The sequence below is a fragment of the Salvelinus namaycush genome, chromosome 24, assembly GCF_016432855.1.
Source record: "Salvelinus namaycush isolate Seneca chromosome 24, SaNama_1.0, whole genome shotgun sequence".
Taxonomy (NCBI): Eukaryota; Metazoa; Chordata; class Actinopteri; order Salmoniformes; family Salmonidae; genus Salvelinus; species Salvelinus namaycush.
Window position 1 is genome coordinate 5,348,947 of NC_052330.1, and position 17,233 is coordinate 5,366,179.

Sequence of the window (17,233 nt, forward strand, 5' to 3'; positions counted from 1 at the left end):
TAAGCCATTTTGCCGCAACTTTGGAAGTATGCTTGGGGTCATTGTCCATTTGGAAGACCCATTTGCGACCAAGCTTTAACTTCCTGACTGATGTCTTGAGATGTTGCTTCAATATATCCACATAATTTCCCTTCCTCATGATGCCATCTATTTTGTGAAGTGCACCAGTCCCTCCTGCAGCAAAGCACCCCCACAACATGATGCTGTCACCCCCGTGCTTCATGTTTGGGATGGCGTTCTCCGGCTTGCAAGCCTCCCCCTTTTTCCTCCAAACATAACAATGGGCATTTTGGCCAAACAGTTCTATTTTTGTTTCATCAGACAAGAGGACATTTCTCTAAAAAGTACGATCTTTGTCCCCATGTGCAGTTGTAAACCATAGTCTGGCTTTTTTATGACGGTTTTGGAGCAGTGGCTTCTTCCTTGCTGAGCGACCTTTCAGGTTATGTCGATATAGGACTCGTTTTACTGTGGATATAGATACTTTTGTACCTGTTTCCTCCAGCATCTTCACAAGGTCCTTTGCTGTTGTTCTGGAATTGATTTGCACTTTTCGCACCAAAGTATGTTCATCTCTAGGACAGAGAACGCGTCTCCTTCCTGAGCGGTATGACGGCTGCGTGGTCCCATGGTGTTTATACTTGCGTACTATTGTTTGTACATATGAACGTGGTACCTTCAGGCGTTTGGAAATTGCTCCCAAGGATGAAACAGACTTGTGGAGCTCTACAATTGTTTTTTCTGAGGTCTTGGCTGATTTCTTTTGATTTTCCTTATGACGTCAAGCAAAGAAGCACTGAGTTTGAAGGTAGGCCTTGAAATACATCCACAGGTACACCTACAATTGACTCAAATCATATCAATTAGCCTATCAGAAGCTTCTAAAGCCATGACATAATTTTCTGGAATTTTCCAAGCTGTTTAAGAATTTACCCACTACATGGACATTTGGTCTGGGATGGCAGAATCGTGGCATAAGACGACTAATATCCTACAGTCTGTGCTGGCCTAAAGGTGACAAAAGACGAGGTCTCCATGGAGACAGAGCTGTTGAGCATGGGTATCATAATCATTCCGTAATCATCCCAGCAGGACGTAGAGCAGCTCGTCTCTGTCAGTAAGTCAGCCAGCCAGTCACACACCTACTCCTGCCGTCTCATTATCGAGCAGAGGGATCTAGTGGGTGCTCCGTGTTGATCTTTATGCACTAGCTTCAAGCTTGGTATGTCCTTAATAGGCACATCTCTCTCCATCTCCCTCTCTCAGCCTCATCTACACTTAGCCCACCCTCTCTTTCTTACGGCAAAAATCGTGGCAAAGAAATTACAAAACTTGCTCAGTCTGTGCAGGCTTTAAGGTGGCAAAAGACAAGAGGTCTCCATGGAGACAGAGCTGTTGAGCATGGGTATCATAATCATTCCCGTAATCATTCCAGCAGTACATAGAGCAGCTTGTGTCTCTGTCATTTAGTCAGTCACTCAGCCAGCCAGTCATTCAGCTAGCCAGCCGGCCAGTCAGCCAGTCAGTGAGCTAGCCAGTGAGCCAGTCATCCAGTCAGTCAGTCAGCTAGCCAGCCAGCCAGTCAGTGAGCTAGCCAGCCAACCAGTCAGTGAGCCAGTCAGCCACTCAGCCAGTCAGTCAGCTAGCCAGTCAGCCAGTCAGTGAGCCAGTCAGTCAGTCAGTCAGTCAGCTAGCCAGCCGGCCAGTCAGCCAGCCAGTGAGCTAGCCAGCCGGCCAGCCAGCCAGTGAGCTAGCCAGCCGGCCAGCCAGCCAGTCAGTGAGCTAACCAGTCAGCCAGTCACCCACCTGCTCCTGCTGTCTCATTATTGAGCAGAGCGGGGATCTAGTCAGCCAGTCAGTGAGCTAGCCAGTGAGCCAGTCAGCCAGTCAGTCAGTCAGCTAGCCAGCCGGCCAGTCAGCCAGCCAGTGAGCTAGCCAGCCGGCCAGCCAGCCAGTGAGCTAGCCAGCCGGCCAGCCAGCCAGTCAGTGAGCTAACCAGTCAGCCAGTCACCCACCTGCTCCTGCTGTCTCATTATTGAGCAGAGCGGGGATCTAGCGGGTGCTCTGTGGTGCTCTGTGTTGATCTTTATGCACTAGCTTAAAGCTTGGTATTTCCTTAACTGGCACATCTCTCTCCATCTCCCTCTCATCTACAACAACCCTACCCTCTCCTTCTTACTTCCTCTCTCGCTCCTTGTCTTTCACACCCTCTTTCCCAGTCTCTTCCACCCCCTCTCTCTCCCTTTTCCTCCCTCCCTATTTCCTTCTTCCTCCCCTCTCTCTCTCTGGCAGTGCTCTGAACTCAGTAAGGAGGCACAGTGGATAGTGGCTCTGTTACTCCCAGACAGCCTCCCAAAAAACACCCTATTCCCTATTTAGTTCACTACTTTTGACCAGGGCCCACAGGGGGTGGAAATAGGGTGTCATTTGGGACACACAGCCTCTAAATCATCAGAGAGGAGACGATTATATCCCACAGCCTGCACAGTCCATACACGTGCACAACCCACACACATCCCCACAGGAAGAGAGGAAATATGTGTGTGTGTGTGTGTGTGTGTGTGTGTGTGTGTGTGTGTGCGCGCGCACGTGGCAGGGAAGGCATGTTAAGTCTCAAGGAGTACACCACACTCTCAGTATTCACACACACTCCATGGCGATGACTCATGCAGTCAAGCTCCCTGCAGACTATGAGGGTCAGGAAGGAGAGACTAGGGCAGAGGGGGGAAGGAGGAGACTACTAGCTCTTTCAGCGGCACTGTGAGAACCTGTGACTGTGCTTGTGAATGCACCTGAAGACACCTCTGGGCTATGTCAGCCAGACAGCTACACCATCTCTTCCTCCTCCTCCTCCACTGACTGAGCTCTCCTCCACGATAACCAAAGGAGTCAAGCAAAACATTTTCGAGTCAATGTTGTAGGCATATGTGCTGCAGTTTACAGATCAATCTAATTTCTCAGAGGGGAACCAAGGGAAGGGAAAAAAGCCCCTCGTTTTTGGCAGAGGCCCAAGATAAGTGGCGAGCCATGCAAGGATAGCGTCCCAAATGGCACCCTATTGCTTATATTTCTATAATGCACTGCTTTTGACCAGGGCCCTTAGGGTGCCATTTGGGACACAGCCAATCTCTCGCCCACACAACTGACGAGAAAGAAAAAAAACAACAGCAATCTATGCCGACCTGTTCATTCCTCTTTCTTCTCCGAAGTATCAACTGAACATCAAAGTAATCGATTAGGCAGTGAAATTAGTATTCTCCACAATTAGTTTCCTCCGGGCCTGTAGATGGGGCCTGGGCTTCAAGTAGGCCTAGTTAGCAACCCCCCAGAGAGGTGCCCCAGCTGGGCTAGCAAAGGAGGACGACAAGGGGTGAGCTGGAGTAGGCTCTTATGCATGGATGCGCTCGTCTGAAAACAACTGGTGCCTCGAGGTAGGTGGTGGACACAGCCAGCAATAAGACACAGGAGGCCAAAGGGGAAGAAGTAATTGGAAGATGTTATTACAGTAATCGCGAAGCCAGAGAAAAAAATGAAAAAATGTCCGCCAACAGCTGGTGAGCAACAGGACGGAATGATGGCCATGTTCGCCTCCCCTCCGCTACAAGACAGATAATGACAAACTGTGGGACCAAGCACACACACACACACACACACACACACACACACACACACACACACACACACACACACACACACACACACACACACACACACACACACACACACACACACACACACACACACACACACACACACACACACACACACACACACACACACCACACACAAAAGAAATTATGATTTTTCACACCTTTACTGCTCCAAGTATTACTTCCAAGAGAAGGAGCAATTTGTTCCAATGACCCCTGCATGTACAAGTTAGACATAAATAGGAAAAATTAAAGAGGGCGGGGCGGGGTGAGCACATGAAGGTGGACTCCCGGAGATTGAATTGATGTTGAGATGTGTCTGTTACTTGAACCCTGTGAAGCATTTATTTGGGCTGCAATTTCTGAGGCTGGTAACTCTAATGAACTTATCCTCTGCAGCAGAGGTAACTCTGGGTCTTCCATTCCTGTGGCGGTCCTCATGAGAGCCAGTTTCATCATAGAGTTCTTGAAATGTTCCGTATTGACTGACCTTCATGTCTTAAAGTAATGATGGACTGTCGTTTCTCTTTGCTTATTTGAGCTGTTCTTGCCATAATATGGACTTAGTCTTTTACCAAATAGGGCTATCTTCTGTATACCCCACCTACCTCGTCACAACACAACTGATTGGCTCAAACGCATTAAGAAGGAAAGAAATTCCACAAATTAACTTTTAACAAGGCACACCTGTTAATTGAAATGCATTCCAGGTGACTACCTCATGAGGCTGGTTGAGAGAATGCCAAGAGTGTGCAAAGCTGTCATCAAGGCAAAGGATGGCTACTTTGAAGAATCTCAAATATAAAATATATTTTGATTTGTTTAACACTTTTTTGGTTACTACATGATTCCATGTGTGTTATTTCATAGTGTTGATGTCTTCACTACTATTCTACAATGTAGAAAATAGTAAAAATAAAGAAAACCCCTGGAATGAGTAGGTGTGCCCAAACTTTTCACTGGTACTTTATATGTCTGGGCTCTCCTGTGGGTTTTGAACATTATTGGTCCAGCAGCAGCGGCCGCTCTAGAGGCAGTACAGCATGTCACCTGCGGCCAGTCTACACATCATCATTCAGACAGGCCTTCAGAAACAACTCTCACCCTGAACCACACACACGCAGAGGACTTACTTGTGCATGTGTTCCACTCCTGTTAGGATCATGATGCCATAGGTGAGCCCACTCTGAACCAGAAAGTGGAGAGCATACCTGAAACACAGAGGAGAGATAAGTGATTAACGGTTTAATCAATCACACACATAATCCCCACGATGTCTCCATTTCCCTCCACTTCTGTCCCTCTTCCCCGCCACCCTCCCTTCCTCTCTTTCCCCTCCATCCTCCCTCTCTCACTTTCCCTCCATCCTCCCTCTCTCTCTCTTTCCCTCCATCCTCCCTCTCTCTCTCTTTCCCTCCATCCTCCCTCTCTCCCTCTTTCCCTCCATCCTCCCTCCCTCTATCCTCCCTCTCTCTCTCTTTCCCTCCATCCTCCCTCTCTCTCTCTTTCCCTCCATCCTCTCTCTCTCTCTCTTTCCCTCCATCCTCTCTCTCTCTCTCTTTCCCTCCATCCTCTCTCTCTCTCTCTTTCCCTCCATCCTCTCTCTCTCTCTCTTTCCCTCCATCCTCTCTCTCTCTCTTTCCCTCCATCCTCTCTCTCTCTCTTTCCCTCCATCCTCTCTCTCTCTCTTTCCCTCCATCCTCTCTCTCTCTCTTTCCCTCCATCCTCTCTCTCTCTTTCCCTCCATCCTCCCTCTCTCTCTTTCCCTCCATCCTCCCTCTCTCTCTCTTTCCCTCCATCCTCCCTCTCTCCCTCTTTCCCTCCATCCTCCCTCCCTCTCTCTTTCCCTCCATCCTCCCTCTCTCTCTCTTTCCCTCCATCCTCTCTCTCTCTTTCCCTCCATCCTCTCTCTCTCTCTCTTTCCCCAACATCCTCTCTCTCTCTCTCTTTCCCCAACATCCTCTCTCTCTCTCTCTTCCCCAACATCCTCTCTCTCTCTCTCTTTCCCCAACATCCTCTCTCTCTCTCTTTCCCTCCATCCTCTCTCTCTCTCTTTCCCTCCATCCTCTCTCTCTCTCTTTCCCTCCATCCTCTCTCTCTCTCTTTCCCTCCATCCTCTCTCTCTCTTTCCCTCCATCCTCTCTCTCTCTTTCCCTCCATCCTCTCTCTCTCTCTTTCCCTCCATCCTCCCTTTCTCTCCCTCCATCCTCCCTTTCTCTCCCTCCATCCTCCCTTTCTCTCACTCAATCCTCCCTTTCTCTCACTCAATCCTCCCTGTCCCCTGTGCCATATAAATCAGACAGATTGACCCACAACTGACCCTTAATCATTACCCTGCAGCAGAGACAGAAATAGGTCTATTTCTTCACCCTTTTTGTAAAACATGCACCTTACATTGGGCCATATGAAATTTCTCTGTAAAGCTAACTTTCAAATCAAATGTTTTCATATGGTGTATAATTGGTTTCTCTCTTTTCATGGGCAGTGTCCTTTTTCAGCGTTATGATATCCATAACATGCATAACGGTTGTGAATGTTACGGCTATTGATGTATCATATCTTCAGACTTTTACTAAAGCAATTGTTTATGTCTTGAAAAGGATGTGTTCTAGCTAAGACTCTTGGAAAATATATAATAAAAGCATTTCTCATACATGGCAGTACTATTTTATTTAGATAGAAAGATGAGAAAGAGTGTTTAGCAACAATATGTGAAGTGTTTTATTCAAATGAAAGTACCCCAAAATATACAGACTTCATCTAGTGTCCAGACAAATGGATTGGCATTATAGGTACGTGGAGGTCCTGGGTTGGCGTGGTTTGCGGTTGTGAGGCCAGTTGGATATACTGCCAAATTCTCTAAAACGACATTGGAGGCAGTTTATGGTAGCGAAATTAACATTCAATTATCTGGCAACAGCTCTGTTGGACATTCATTCAGCCAGCATGCCAATTAAAACGCTCCCTCAAAACTTGAGACATCTGTGGCATTGTGTTGTGTTACAAAACCGCACATTTTAGAGCGGCCTTTTATTGTCCCCAGCACAAGGTGCACAAGTGTAATGATCCTGCTGTTTAATCAGCTTCTTGATATGCCAAACCTTAGAAATGATCATTAACAGGGATGTAAACATATTTGTGCACAACAATTGAGAGAATAAGGTTTTTGTGTGTATGGAACATTTCTGGGAGGAGAGCACAATCTCAACGCTGTGCATTACAGGAAAGACATCCTCCTCCCTCATGTGGTACCCTTCCTGCAGGCTCATCCTGACAGGACCCTCCAGCATGACAACGCCACCAGCCATACTGCTCGTTCTGTGCGTGATTTCGTGCAAGACAGGAATATCAGAGTTCTGCCATGGCCAGCGAAGAGCCCGGATCTCAAATCCATTGAGCACGTCTGGGACCTGTTGCATCGGAGGGTGAGGGCTAGGGCCATTCCCCCCCAGAAATGTCCTAGAACTTGCAGGTGCCTTGGTGGAAGAGTGGGGTAACATCTCACAGCAAGATCTGGCAAATCTGGTGCAGTCCATGAGGAGGAGATGCACTGCAGTACTCAATGCAGCTGGTGGCCACACCAGATACTGACTGTTACTTTTGACCCCTAATGTGTCCTATAAGGAGCATTGCTGGCAAATCAGATGGCCGAATGGTAAAGAACATCTAGCCGCTTGAGAGCACCCTTACCTGCTTATCTATAAATGATGTCTCCGTAATCTAGCATGGGTAGGATTGTCATCTGAATCAGGGTTAGTTTGGTAGCTGGGGTGAAAGAGGAGCGATTACAATAGAGGAAACCAAGTCTAGATTTAACTTTAGCCTGCAGCTTTGATATGTAACCCTCAGAGGTAGTAATAACACCTGTGGGAGGAGGGGCATTCTTCTAACCAAACCACATGACCTAGGTTTTGGAGGTGTTCAGAACAAGGTTAAGGGTAGAGAAAGCTTGTTGGACACTAAGAAAGCTTTGTTGTAGAGCATTTAACACAAAATCCGGGGAGGGGCCAGCTGAGTATAAGACTGTATCATCTGCATATAAATGGATGAGAGAGAGCTTCCTACTGCCTGAGCTATGTTGTTGATGTAAATTGAGAAGAACGTGGGGCCTAGGATCGAGCCTTGGGGTACTCCCTTGGCAACAGGCAGTGGCTGAGACAGCAGATTTTCTTACTTTATACACTGCACTCTTTGAGAGAGGTAGTTAGCAAACCAGGCCAAAGACCCCTCAGACACCAATACTCCTTAGCCGACCCACAAGAATGGATTGGTCTACCGTATCAAAAGCTTTGGCCAAGTCAATAAAAATAGCAGCACAACATTGCTTAGAATCAAGGGCAATGGTGACATCATTGAGGACCTTTAAGGTTGCAGTGACACATCCATAACCTGAGCGGAAACCAGATTGCATACCAGAGAGAAAACTATATACATCAAGAAAGCCAGTCAGTTGATTTTTGACAAGTTTTTCCAACACTTTTGATAAACAGGGCAAAATAGAAAGTTAGGATCAGTTCGATCTCCTCCTTTAAATAAAGGACGAACCGTGGCTGCCTTCCAAGCAATGGGAACCTCCCCAGAAAGGTCATAGATAGGCTTGGCAATGATAGGGGCAGCAACCTTAAAGAAGAAAGGGTCTAAACCATCTGACCCAGATGTTTTTTTTAGATCAAGTTTCAGGAGCTCTTCTAGCACTTCGGACTCAGTGACTGCCTGCAGGGTGAAACTTTGTAGCGGGGGAGGTGAAAAAGAGGGAGAAGCATCGGGGATAGTCGCATTAGAAGGGGTGGGAGATGAGGAAATGTTGGACGGGCAAGAAGGCATGGCTGAGTCAAATAGGAATCCTGACTTAATGAAGTGGTGGTTAAAGAGCTCAGCCATGTGCTTCTTGTCAGTAACAACCACATCATCAACATTAAGGGACATGGGCAGCTGTGAGAAGGAGGGTTTATATTTTCCAGAATTTCTTGGGGTTAGACCCACAGAGAGAGAACTGCTCCTCAAAGTAACTAACTTTGGCCTTCCGGATAGCCTGAGTGCACTTATTTCTCATTTGCCTGAACGATAGCCAGTCAGCCTGAGTATGCGTAACCGAGCCTTTCGCCAAATGCAATTCTTGAGGTGGAGTAACTCTGCAAGATAACGGTCGAACCAGGGGCTGAACCTGTTTTTAATTCTAACTTTCTTTATGGGGGCGTGTTCGTTAACAATACCACTGAAAATATCAAAAAATAAGGTCCAAGTGTATTCGAGAGGGGATCAAGATGATTCTATACCATTTCACAGAGGCCTGTTTATGAAGGAAGGCTTGCTCATTAAAGTTTTTTAGCAAGTGTCTATGACAAATCAGGACAGGTCATTTCACTGAGCAGCCATTACGAACACAGGCTGTAAAACAGTGATCACTAAGGTCATTACAGAAAACACCAGACTGATACCTATCAGGATTATTTGTGAGGATAACATCAAGAAGAGTAGTCTTTTCTGGGTGTTTGGAGTCATACCTTGTGGAATTGGTAATAATCTGAGAAAGATTTAGGGAGACCCATTCCTTTAGGACTTGGTCAGGTGGTTTAAGCATGTCCCAGTTTAGGTCACCAAGCAGGACAAATTCAGACTTAGTGTAGAGGGCCAGGAGAGAGCTTAGGACAGGTAGGGTACAGGCCAGTGCTGATGGAGGACGATAGCACCCAACAACAGTCAACAAAGAGCTATTTGAAAGTGTTATACTTAAAACCAGCAAATCAAATTGTTTGTGGACAGACTTGGTAGAGACAACTGAGCACTGAAGGTGTTCCTTGGTAAAGATTGCCACTCCCTCACCTTTGGAAGATCTGTCTTGCCGAAAAAGGTTATAACCAGAAAGGTTAACATCAGTATTCAAAACACTTTTCCTTAACCACGTCTCAGTAATGACCAACACATCTGGACTGGAGCTGTGAACCCACACTTTCAATTGATCCATTTAAGGTAATAAGCTTCTAGTATTAACGTGCAGAAAACAGAGGCTTTTACGGGAGCTGTACCAGAAAGGTACCCCCTGATAAAATGGGCCACTGTACGCCTATGTAGATATTCCATTAAAAATCAGCTGTTTCTAGCTACAATAGTCATTGACAACATTAACAATGTCTACACCGTATTTCTGATCAATTTGATGTTATTTTAATGGACAAAAAATATGATTTTCTTTCAAAAACAAGGACATTTCTAAGTGACCCCAAACTTCTGAACGGTAGTGTACGTGTGTGTGTGTGTGTGTGTGTGTGTGTGTGTGTGTGTATATAAACTCAGCAAAAAAAGAAACGTCCTCTCACTGTCAACTTCGTTTATTTTCAGCAAACATAACATGTGTAAATATTTGTGTGAACATAACAAGAGTCAACAACTGAGACAAACTGAACAAGTTCCACAGACATGTGACTAACAGAAATGGAATAATGTGTCCCTGAACAAAGGGGGGGGTCAAAATTAAAAGTAACAGTCAGTATCTGGTGTGGCCACCAGCTACATTAAGTACTGCAGTGCATCTCCTCCTCATGGGCTGCACCAGATTTGCCAGTTCTTGCTGTGAGATGTTACCCCACTCTTCCACCAAGGCACCTGCAAGTTCTAGGACATTTCTGGGGGGGGGGCCCTCACCCTCCAATGCAACAGGTCCCAGACGTGCTCAATGGGATTGAGATCCGGGCTCTTCGCTGGCCATCGCAGAACACTGACATTCCTGTCTTGCACGAAATCATGCACAGAACGAGCAGTAAGGCTGGTGGCGTTGTCATGCTGGAGGGTCATGTCAGGATGAGCCTGCAGGAAGGGTACCACATGAGGGAGGAGGATGTCTTACCTGTAACGCACAGCGTTGAGATTGCCTGCAATGACAACAAGCTCAGTCAGATGATGCTGTGACACACCACCCCAGACCATGACGGACCCTCCACCTCCAAATCGATCCCGCTCCGGAGTACAGGCCTCGGTGTAACGCTCATTCGGTCGACGATAAACACAAATCCGACAATCACCCCTGGTGAGTCAAAACCACGACCCGTCAGTGAAGAGCACTTTTTGCCAGTCCTGTCTGGTCCATAGACGGTGGGTTTGTGCCCATAGGCGACATTGTTGCCGGTGATGTCTGGTGAGGACCTGCCTTACAACAGACCTACAAGCTCTCAGTCCAGCCTCTCTCAGCCTATTGCGGACAGTCTGAGCACTGATGGAGGGATTGCGCGGTCCTGGTGTAACTCGGGCAGTTGTTGTTGCCATCCTGTACCTGTCCCGCAGGTGTGATGTTCAGATGTACCGATCCTGTGCAGGTGTTGTTACACGTGGTCTTCCACTGAGAGGACGATCAGCTGTCCGTCCTGTCTCCCTGTAGCGCTGTCTTAGGCGTCTCACAGTACAGACATTACAATTTATTGCCCTGGCCACATCTGCGGTCCTCATGCCTCCTTGCAGCATGCTTAAGGCACATTCACGCAGATGAGCAGGGACCCTGTGCATCTTTATTTTGGTGTTTTTCAGAGTCAGTAGGTAGGCCTCTTTAGTGTCCTAAGTTTTCATAACTGTGACCTTAATTGCCTGCCTACATGTCTTAACGACCGTTCCACAGGTGCATGTTCATTAATTGTTCATGGTTCATTGAACTAGCATGGGAAACAGTGTTTTAACCCTTCACAATGAAGATCTGTGAAGTTATTTGGATTTTTACGGATTATCTTTGAAAGACAGGGTCCTGAAAAAGGGACGTTTCTTTTTTTGCTGAGTTTATATGTCTCATTTGCATATTCCCCTTCATTCTCCCTCTTTATTTCCCTCCACGTCTCTTTTCCCCTCCGTCCTCTCTGTCCATCCTCCCTCCCTCGCTTTCCCTCCACCCTTCTTTTCCTCCATCCTCCCTCAGTCTTGTCTTTCCTCTGTGCCATTTGCCATATTGTTGCCAGTCAGTAATGGGCCAAGGTTCATGTGCCCAGTCTGCCTACAGAGAACCATTTGTCCCTTCATTCGCTTAATTTAACACACATTCACCCATAACACACACTCAACAGTACGACTGGGTGCAGTTACATAGGAACAATGACAAAGTGGATACATACCCAACACCTCACAAGCACATCATTTAGTGCTACACAGACTTTTAACCCAGTCATTGTTTCCATTGAAGACAATTAAGCATGCCCATTTTATCTAGTTTGAAGTTGTTGTTTTTTTATTTTTATTATTCTTATTTTTATTTCTTTATTTTTTTAAATCGGCCACATGTGACAGTTTGTGGTCACAAAAGATTGCAATGTTTGCGTGCCATTTTGTGGCAAGGAGTTCATATTTTTCACAACATATTGCATGTTACGAACAACAATCCATATACAGTAAATGTGGCGCTGACTCCCTACATAGTACACTACTTTTGACCAGAGCCCTATGTCTATAGGGTGCCATTTGGGATGCACTCCCTGTAAGTATGTGTGTGGCTCTAATTAGATCCTGCAGTTTACAGTGTGTTACAACTAAACGTCCTGGCACTCAGTCCTCTGCAGTGTCCCAAATGGCACCCTATTCCCTATTTAGTCCACTACTGGTCAAAAGAAGTGTACTACGTAGAGAATAATGGGCCATTTGGGACACAGCCCTCATTTGCCCCATTGGTCCATCGACCTGTTTGTTTTATTAAAGCAGATCTGTTAATGAGAGAAATCTTTTTAGCAACACTGATAAACATTGATTTAGCCCTGAGAGGAGAGCACTGGTCGGTGATGAGTCCAGCAGCATATTGACCTGATGATACATCTATTGGCGGACCCATATTGGCATGTCCTCCCTTGGTGCCCATGAATCAGGTTAGAGGGGGGATCCTGTTATGGATATTTTACATAAGGAATCACTGGTCCCTAATTCATTTCACTAATTTAACTACACTTGGAGGCAGTCAAAAGAGCTTCTTCAAAATACTAGCTTGCAAAAAAATAAATATATATTGCTTAAAATTCTATGAAATGGACACAGACTATGTCATAGTATTTAGTAACAGATAGTTGCCAAGAGGCAGCAGGTCAATATTAAAAGAGGGCTTAAGAATATCCCTATTCATTGTCCCACTACCTATCCTATCCATTCACAGTCCTATTCAATATAACATCAGCGTGCAAAGCAAAAACATCCTCTTGAACCTGATGGCATCAGATGTGAACACAAACACGACACAACCATCTGGTTCTAACTCCGCTACTTACTCCCGTCTAAAGTTTCGCAAAACAAATCAACTGCCCCCTATCAACCCATGCTTAGAGAAATTACAGCGGCCCGTTTATGCAGCAGCGCAGCAGAGTGCTTGGAGTGGGGGTATCGTTTTCCCCTCTAAATCGACCCGTTTGGCCATCATGACACAGCGCGTGGAACCTGAGAGTGTGTGTGGGTGTGTGTGTAGGCAGAGAGACGGACTCACCAGCCGAAACAGAAGAGAGCAAAGTAGAATCCCAGTAGCGTGGCCACCACATGTCTGACAAAGGGACTGGTCTTACTGGGATGGAGATAGAGACGGAACCCGAAGGCTGTCAACAAGGCAAACAGCTGGCACACCACAAAGTTCACCTGGAGAAAAGAGAGGGGGGAGGTGGAGAAAGGAGAGAGAGAAGGATGGAAGGAGAGGGAGAGATGCACAAATTGTTATTGTGGATGGCATGTGTTCTTTTTCAGGACCATAATGTAGTTGTATAACGTCAGAACACCAGATAAACAAGTCTTAAACCAGAGAGGAGGCACACAGCCGGGAATTTGGGATTCATTTAAAGCCCCTTCAGATGATAAGACCAGAAATCCAACGTTAACAGTGTGGGTTCCATTGACTTGCAGCAAATGACTGTGAAGATAATACATTCATGGAGATGTCTCAACAATGATAAGCAGCACTAGCGGATCCTTTTATATTCCGATCCCCAGAACTTGTGACAGAGATATGACGACATAGACTGGGGTCCAGTGTGGCTCAGTTGGTAGAGCATGGTGCTTGCAACGTCAGGTTTGTGGGTTCGATTCCCATAGGGTATGAAGATGTATGCACTCACTACTGTAAGTCGCTCTGGATAAGACCATCTGCTAAATGACTAAAATTGTAAATGTCCCAAATGGTAGCCCGATTCTCCATAGACCACTGGGCCCTGGGCAAAGGTAGTGTACTATAGGGAACGGGCAAAAGTTCAATTTTGGACTCAGGCAGTGGCTACCTTGCAAGATTAAGCGTCTTGCTTACAGCAGAGACAATCAATCCACTACTTTATATCAAAGGAGTGCCTTTGATTTTTTCCGGCCTGCGCAGTTCGGCGAGAGATGATCGTTTAACCCCCAATGACGTGTTTCTGCGCATGAGCTTAGCTAGTCAACGTCACCATGACTTCGCCTATAAGTGTGATCGGGGATATCTTATTGGAGAAGCAGTGTCTGCCTTCATCCTGTACTGTCTTTGCGCAGCCAACTAAAAAGGCAGCTACTTCATGGAAACAAATCCATTGATTGAATTGTAATGTTACTAGCTACAATGGCCAGATAGCTAGAGTGGTAAAGCATTTAGTGCTGTATGCATTGAGCTGCACTTAGTACCAACCCATTCGTTTCATATGAAGTGTGTTTGACACTCCTGGCTACGACTCATGTACACTCCTCACACCACCGGAGACCGGGGTTCAATTCCCCACTCTGATCCTTCAATCTGATTCTCCAACCCATCTGTATCCCCTCTGTCGTCCTTTCAGGACTGTCAAAATACACCACACAAACAATTTTAAACAGACTGAACATTGTTTCCCTTGGTGAGTGCAGCTCTCAGTCAGGTTTAACCAGGCTACCACACAAGGATAACGGGGGAGAATGTTGGCTAAATGACAGGAAGCAGAATGAGGTGTGACTCAAAGGCTGCGTCCCAAATGGCACACTATTCCCTATTTTAGTGCACTACTCTGGTCTCTGGGCAAAAGTAGTGAAATAAATGCAAACGGGTGCCATTTGGGACGCATCCAAAGCAAGGGCATGGCCGGTAGCGCTGGGCTACCCAGGATGCCCTGTGACCCAGATAAAACTGCTGTTCTGTTAGCATATGCCATAATGCCAAGAGCCAAGTGGAGCCACAGTAACACAGAGCTTGAGTCTGGACTGAACAGAGCTAAGGGGCCTCACACACCCATAGGGACACGAGCTCAAACACACACACACACACACTTAAGCAGAGCTCTTGGGCCGGTGTGAGTTGAATACTGATGAGCTGGCAGGGATGCAAGAGGGGACAACCCATGCTCTCCCTCTCTCTCGGGTCAAATGTCACTATAGTGGGAGGCGGTCCAGCTCAGGGTCAGACAGCCCGCACCCTCTGCCCCAGGGCATCATCACCCCTCTGAAAGTCAATCCCCTCATCTGTAGCTCTGCTACCCTTCCCGTCTGCCATTGGTCCTAATAGCACCCTATTCCCTATATAGTGCACTACTTTTTACCGTGCACTATGGGAATAGGGTACAATTTGGGACACAGACAGAGAGGCTGGCCCTGGTTTAAGGACAGCACATCTGTCAACTCGCCCCATGCCAGGGTGAGTCGATCTGCTGCCTATCAAAGACAACGAGAGTCTGGGGCATTCCTCTCAACCAAATAACAGAAAGGCCTGTGCCAAACGGCGAGGCAGTGATACAGGTAGGGAAGAACATGCTTTCAAATACCATATTAGACATATTAGTCCTGATTTACAAAGGTCCAATGCAGCCGTTATCTCATTATCAAATCATTTCTTGGTAACAATAAAGTACCTTTCTGTTTTAAATTTAAATGGTCAAAAAGGAGGAAAGAAATTGCTTCTTAGAAAAATTTAATTTCGCAAGAAATAATTTTGCTCGGACTGTCTGGGAGTGGTGAGAGAGGGGCTAATTGTAGGAACGTAAGGGGAGAGATGAGTAACCTGAAAACTAGCTGTTATTGTCTTTATTGGTCTATTACGGCTTGGTGATGTCACCAGGTGGTCCAAAAATTCCATCCAGACAAACAAGCTGAAATTTCAGGCACTTTTCAAACAGCTCTTACACTAAAATTGTATTATCATAATTTTCACAATATTATTCCAATCTCAGTGTGGAAATATATAAAACACAAGAAAATCTAGTTTTACTGCACTGCCCCTTTAAATGATTTATCACCTCAGTTTTCTGCAAAGCTTACTTCATCATTCAGACTCAGACACTAGCCTAAAAAATTGTTTCATGCCATCATGTGTGATTTTAGTATGAACCTCTACCATAGGCACTGATAAGAGAATCATACTCGTATTAGGTTAGCCCTTTCCACACACAGCCCTCATCATCCTGTACACAAGTTGGAAATGGCAGATTTAGCATTGATAAGAACCTAAATTGGAACGCAGTGCCTGTACAGTAACATGCTATACATGACGTCAGAGCTCAGGTTCTCTGCTTTACAGCGCTGTATGGGTTTTGACTGACAGCCGTTATGAACTTGAGCCCTGTGTGCGACAAGATGCCCCCATCCCTCCCACAAATTGGGCTACTCTTGCACATTTGTTGTTCTCTGAATGAGGGAAATGCTATAAGTTGAGAGAAGTCGATGTGTTCGGAAAGATGAGACGCTCAGGATCCTAATACCGATTATAGCAAACCACACACCCGTGAGTCCAAATATGCACTTCACACGTCATGTACAGTATCAACATTTATGATCGCTATGTTACAGTCACAAGGATGACATATGTTATACCCTGGGTTGTCCTGAACAAAATGAGCCTGTTTGTCATATTGTGAAGAATGCTCTCACGACAAAATGACTATGAGCACCAACATTTCTATGTTTGTCTGAAGTGCCTTTCGAAACTGTAAGATCGTATTTCATAACTTAGCTAGCAATGTTAGCAAGAGAATAAGCTTTAAAATGATCCCCACCTGACTCTGATTGCGACTTATAAAAATGGACCTTTTTGGATTGCGTAAAACAACAGTAATTGTGTGATGGTGGGGACACGGGGCTGTGTACCAAACCAAAGAAACGACAAGTGTGCTTGATTCAGTTCGTCAATGGCAAAGCTAGGAGAGCTAAACAAAGCACATTACACCTTGATCACACCTACAGCGTCGTCGCGTAAAACAGTACGCAGCGTCATCTGGCTAGGTGTGCAACAGCAAGTTCAACGTTCACCTTCTACCATTTCTGTCAAGCGGTCCGCGCATAAAGTTTGACGCATATGTCGGATAAATCCAACGTATGCGCCACACAGAACGCACTGCAACTGCCTCTGCAACGCTGCAAAACAAACGCGGCGTTCCATTGGAAATGAATGTACTTCTGGTGTGCCACAATGCAATGACGCTGTAGGTGTGGTCGAGGCGTTATATTGAAGGCTCTTTCCTTCAGTCAAAAAAAGGGTATTGAAATTACTTCGGAACTGTGCACAGTTTGAAGAGTTGTGTGGCCACTTGGAGACGCCAGATGGACCTCTTACTCAAACCCTTGTAATTGTTTCTCTTCTCTCCAGAAAACCAAATCATATTGGAAGGTATTTGAATCTATGTAAGTTATTTTGAAAACAAATATTTGACGAAGAACCA

General features: G+C 46.0%; 1 protein-coding gene across 1 annotated transcript in view; it reads right to left on the reverse strand.

Annotated features, from left to right (window-relative positions):
• The window catches only part of mboat2b (membrane bound O-acyltransferase domain containing 2b), a 65,925-nt gene that overhangs the window by 12,707 nt on the left and 35,985 nt on the right, over nucleotides 1–17,233 (reverse strand). Inside the window, exons 2-3 of the mRNA XM_038962967.1 lie at nucleotides 13,087–13,232; nucleotides 4,784–4,861 (exon numbers count right to left, since the gene is read on the reverse strand). Coding sequence (XP_038818895.1) covers nucleotides 4,784–4,861; nucleotides 13,087–13,232 — 224 coding nt within the window. The remainder of the gene's footprint in view (nucleotides 1–4,783; nucleotides 4,862–13,086; nucleotides 13,233–17,233) is intronic.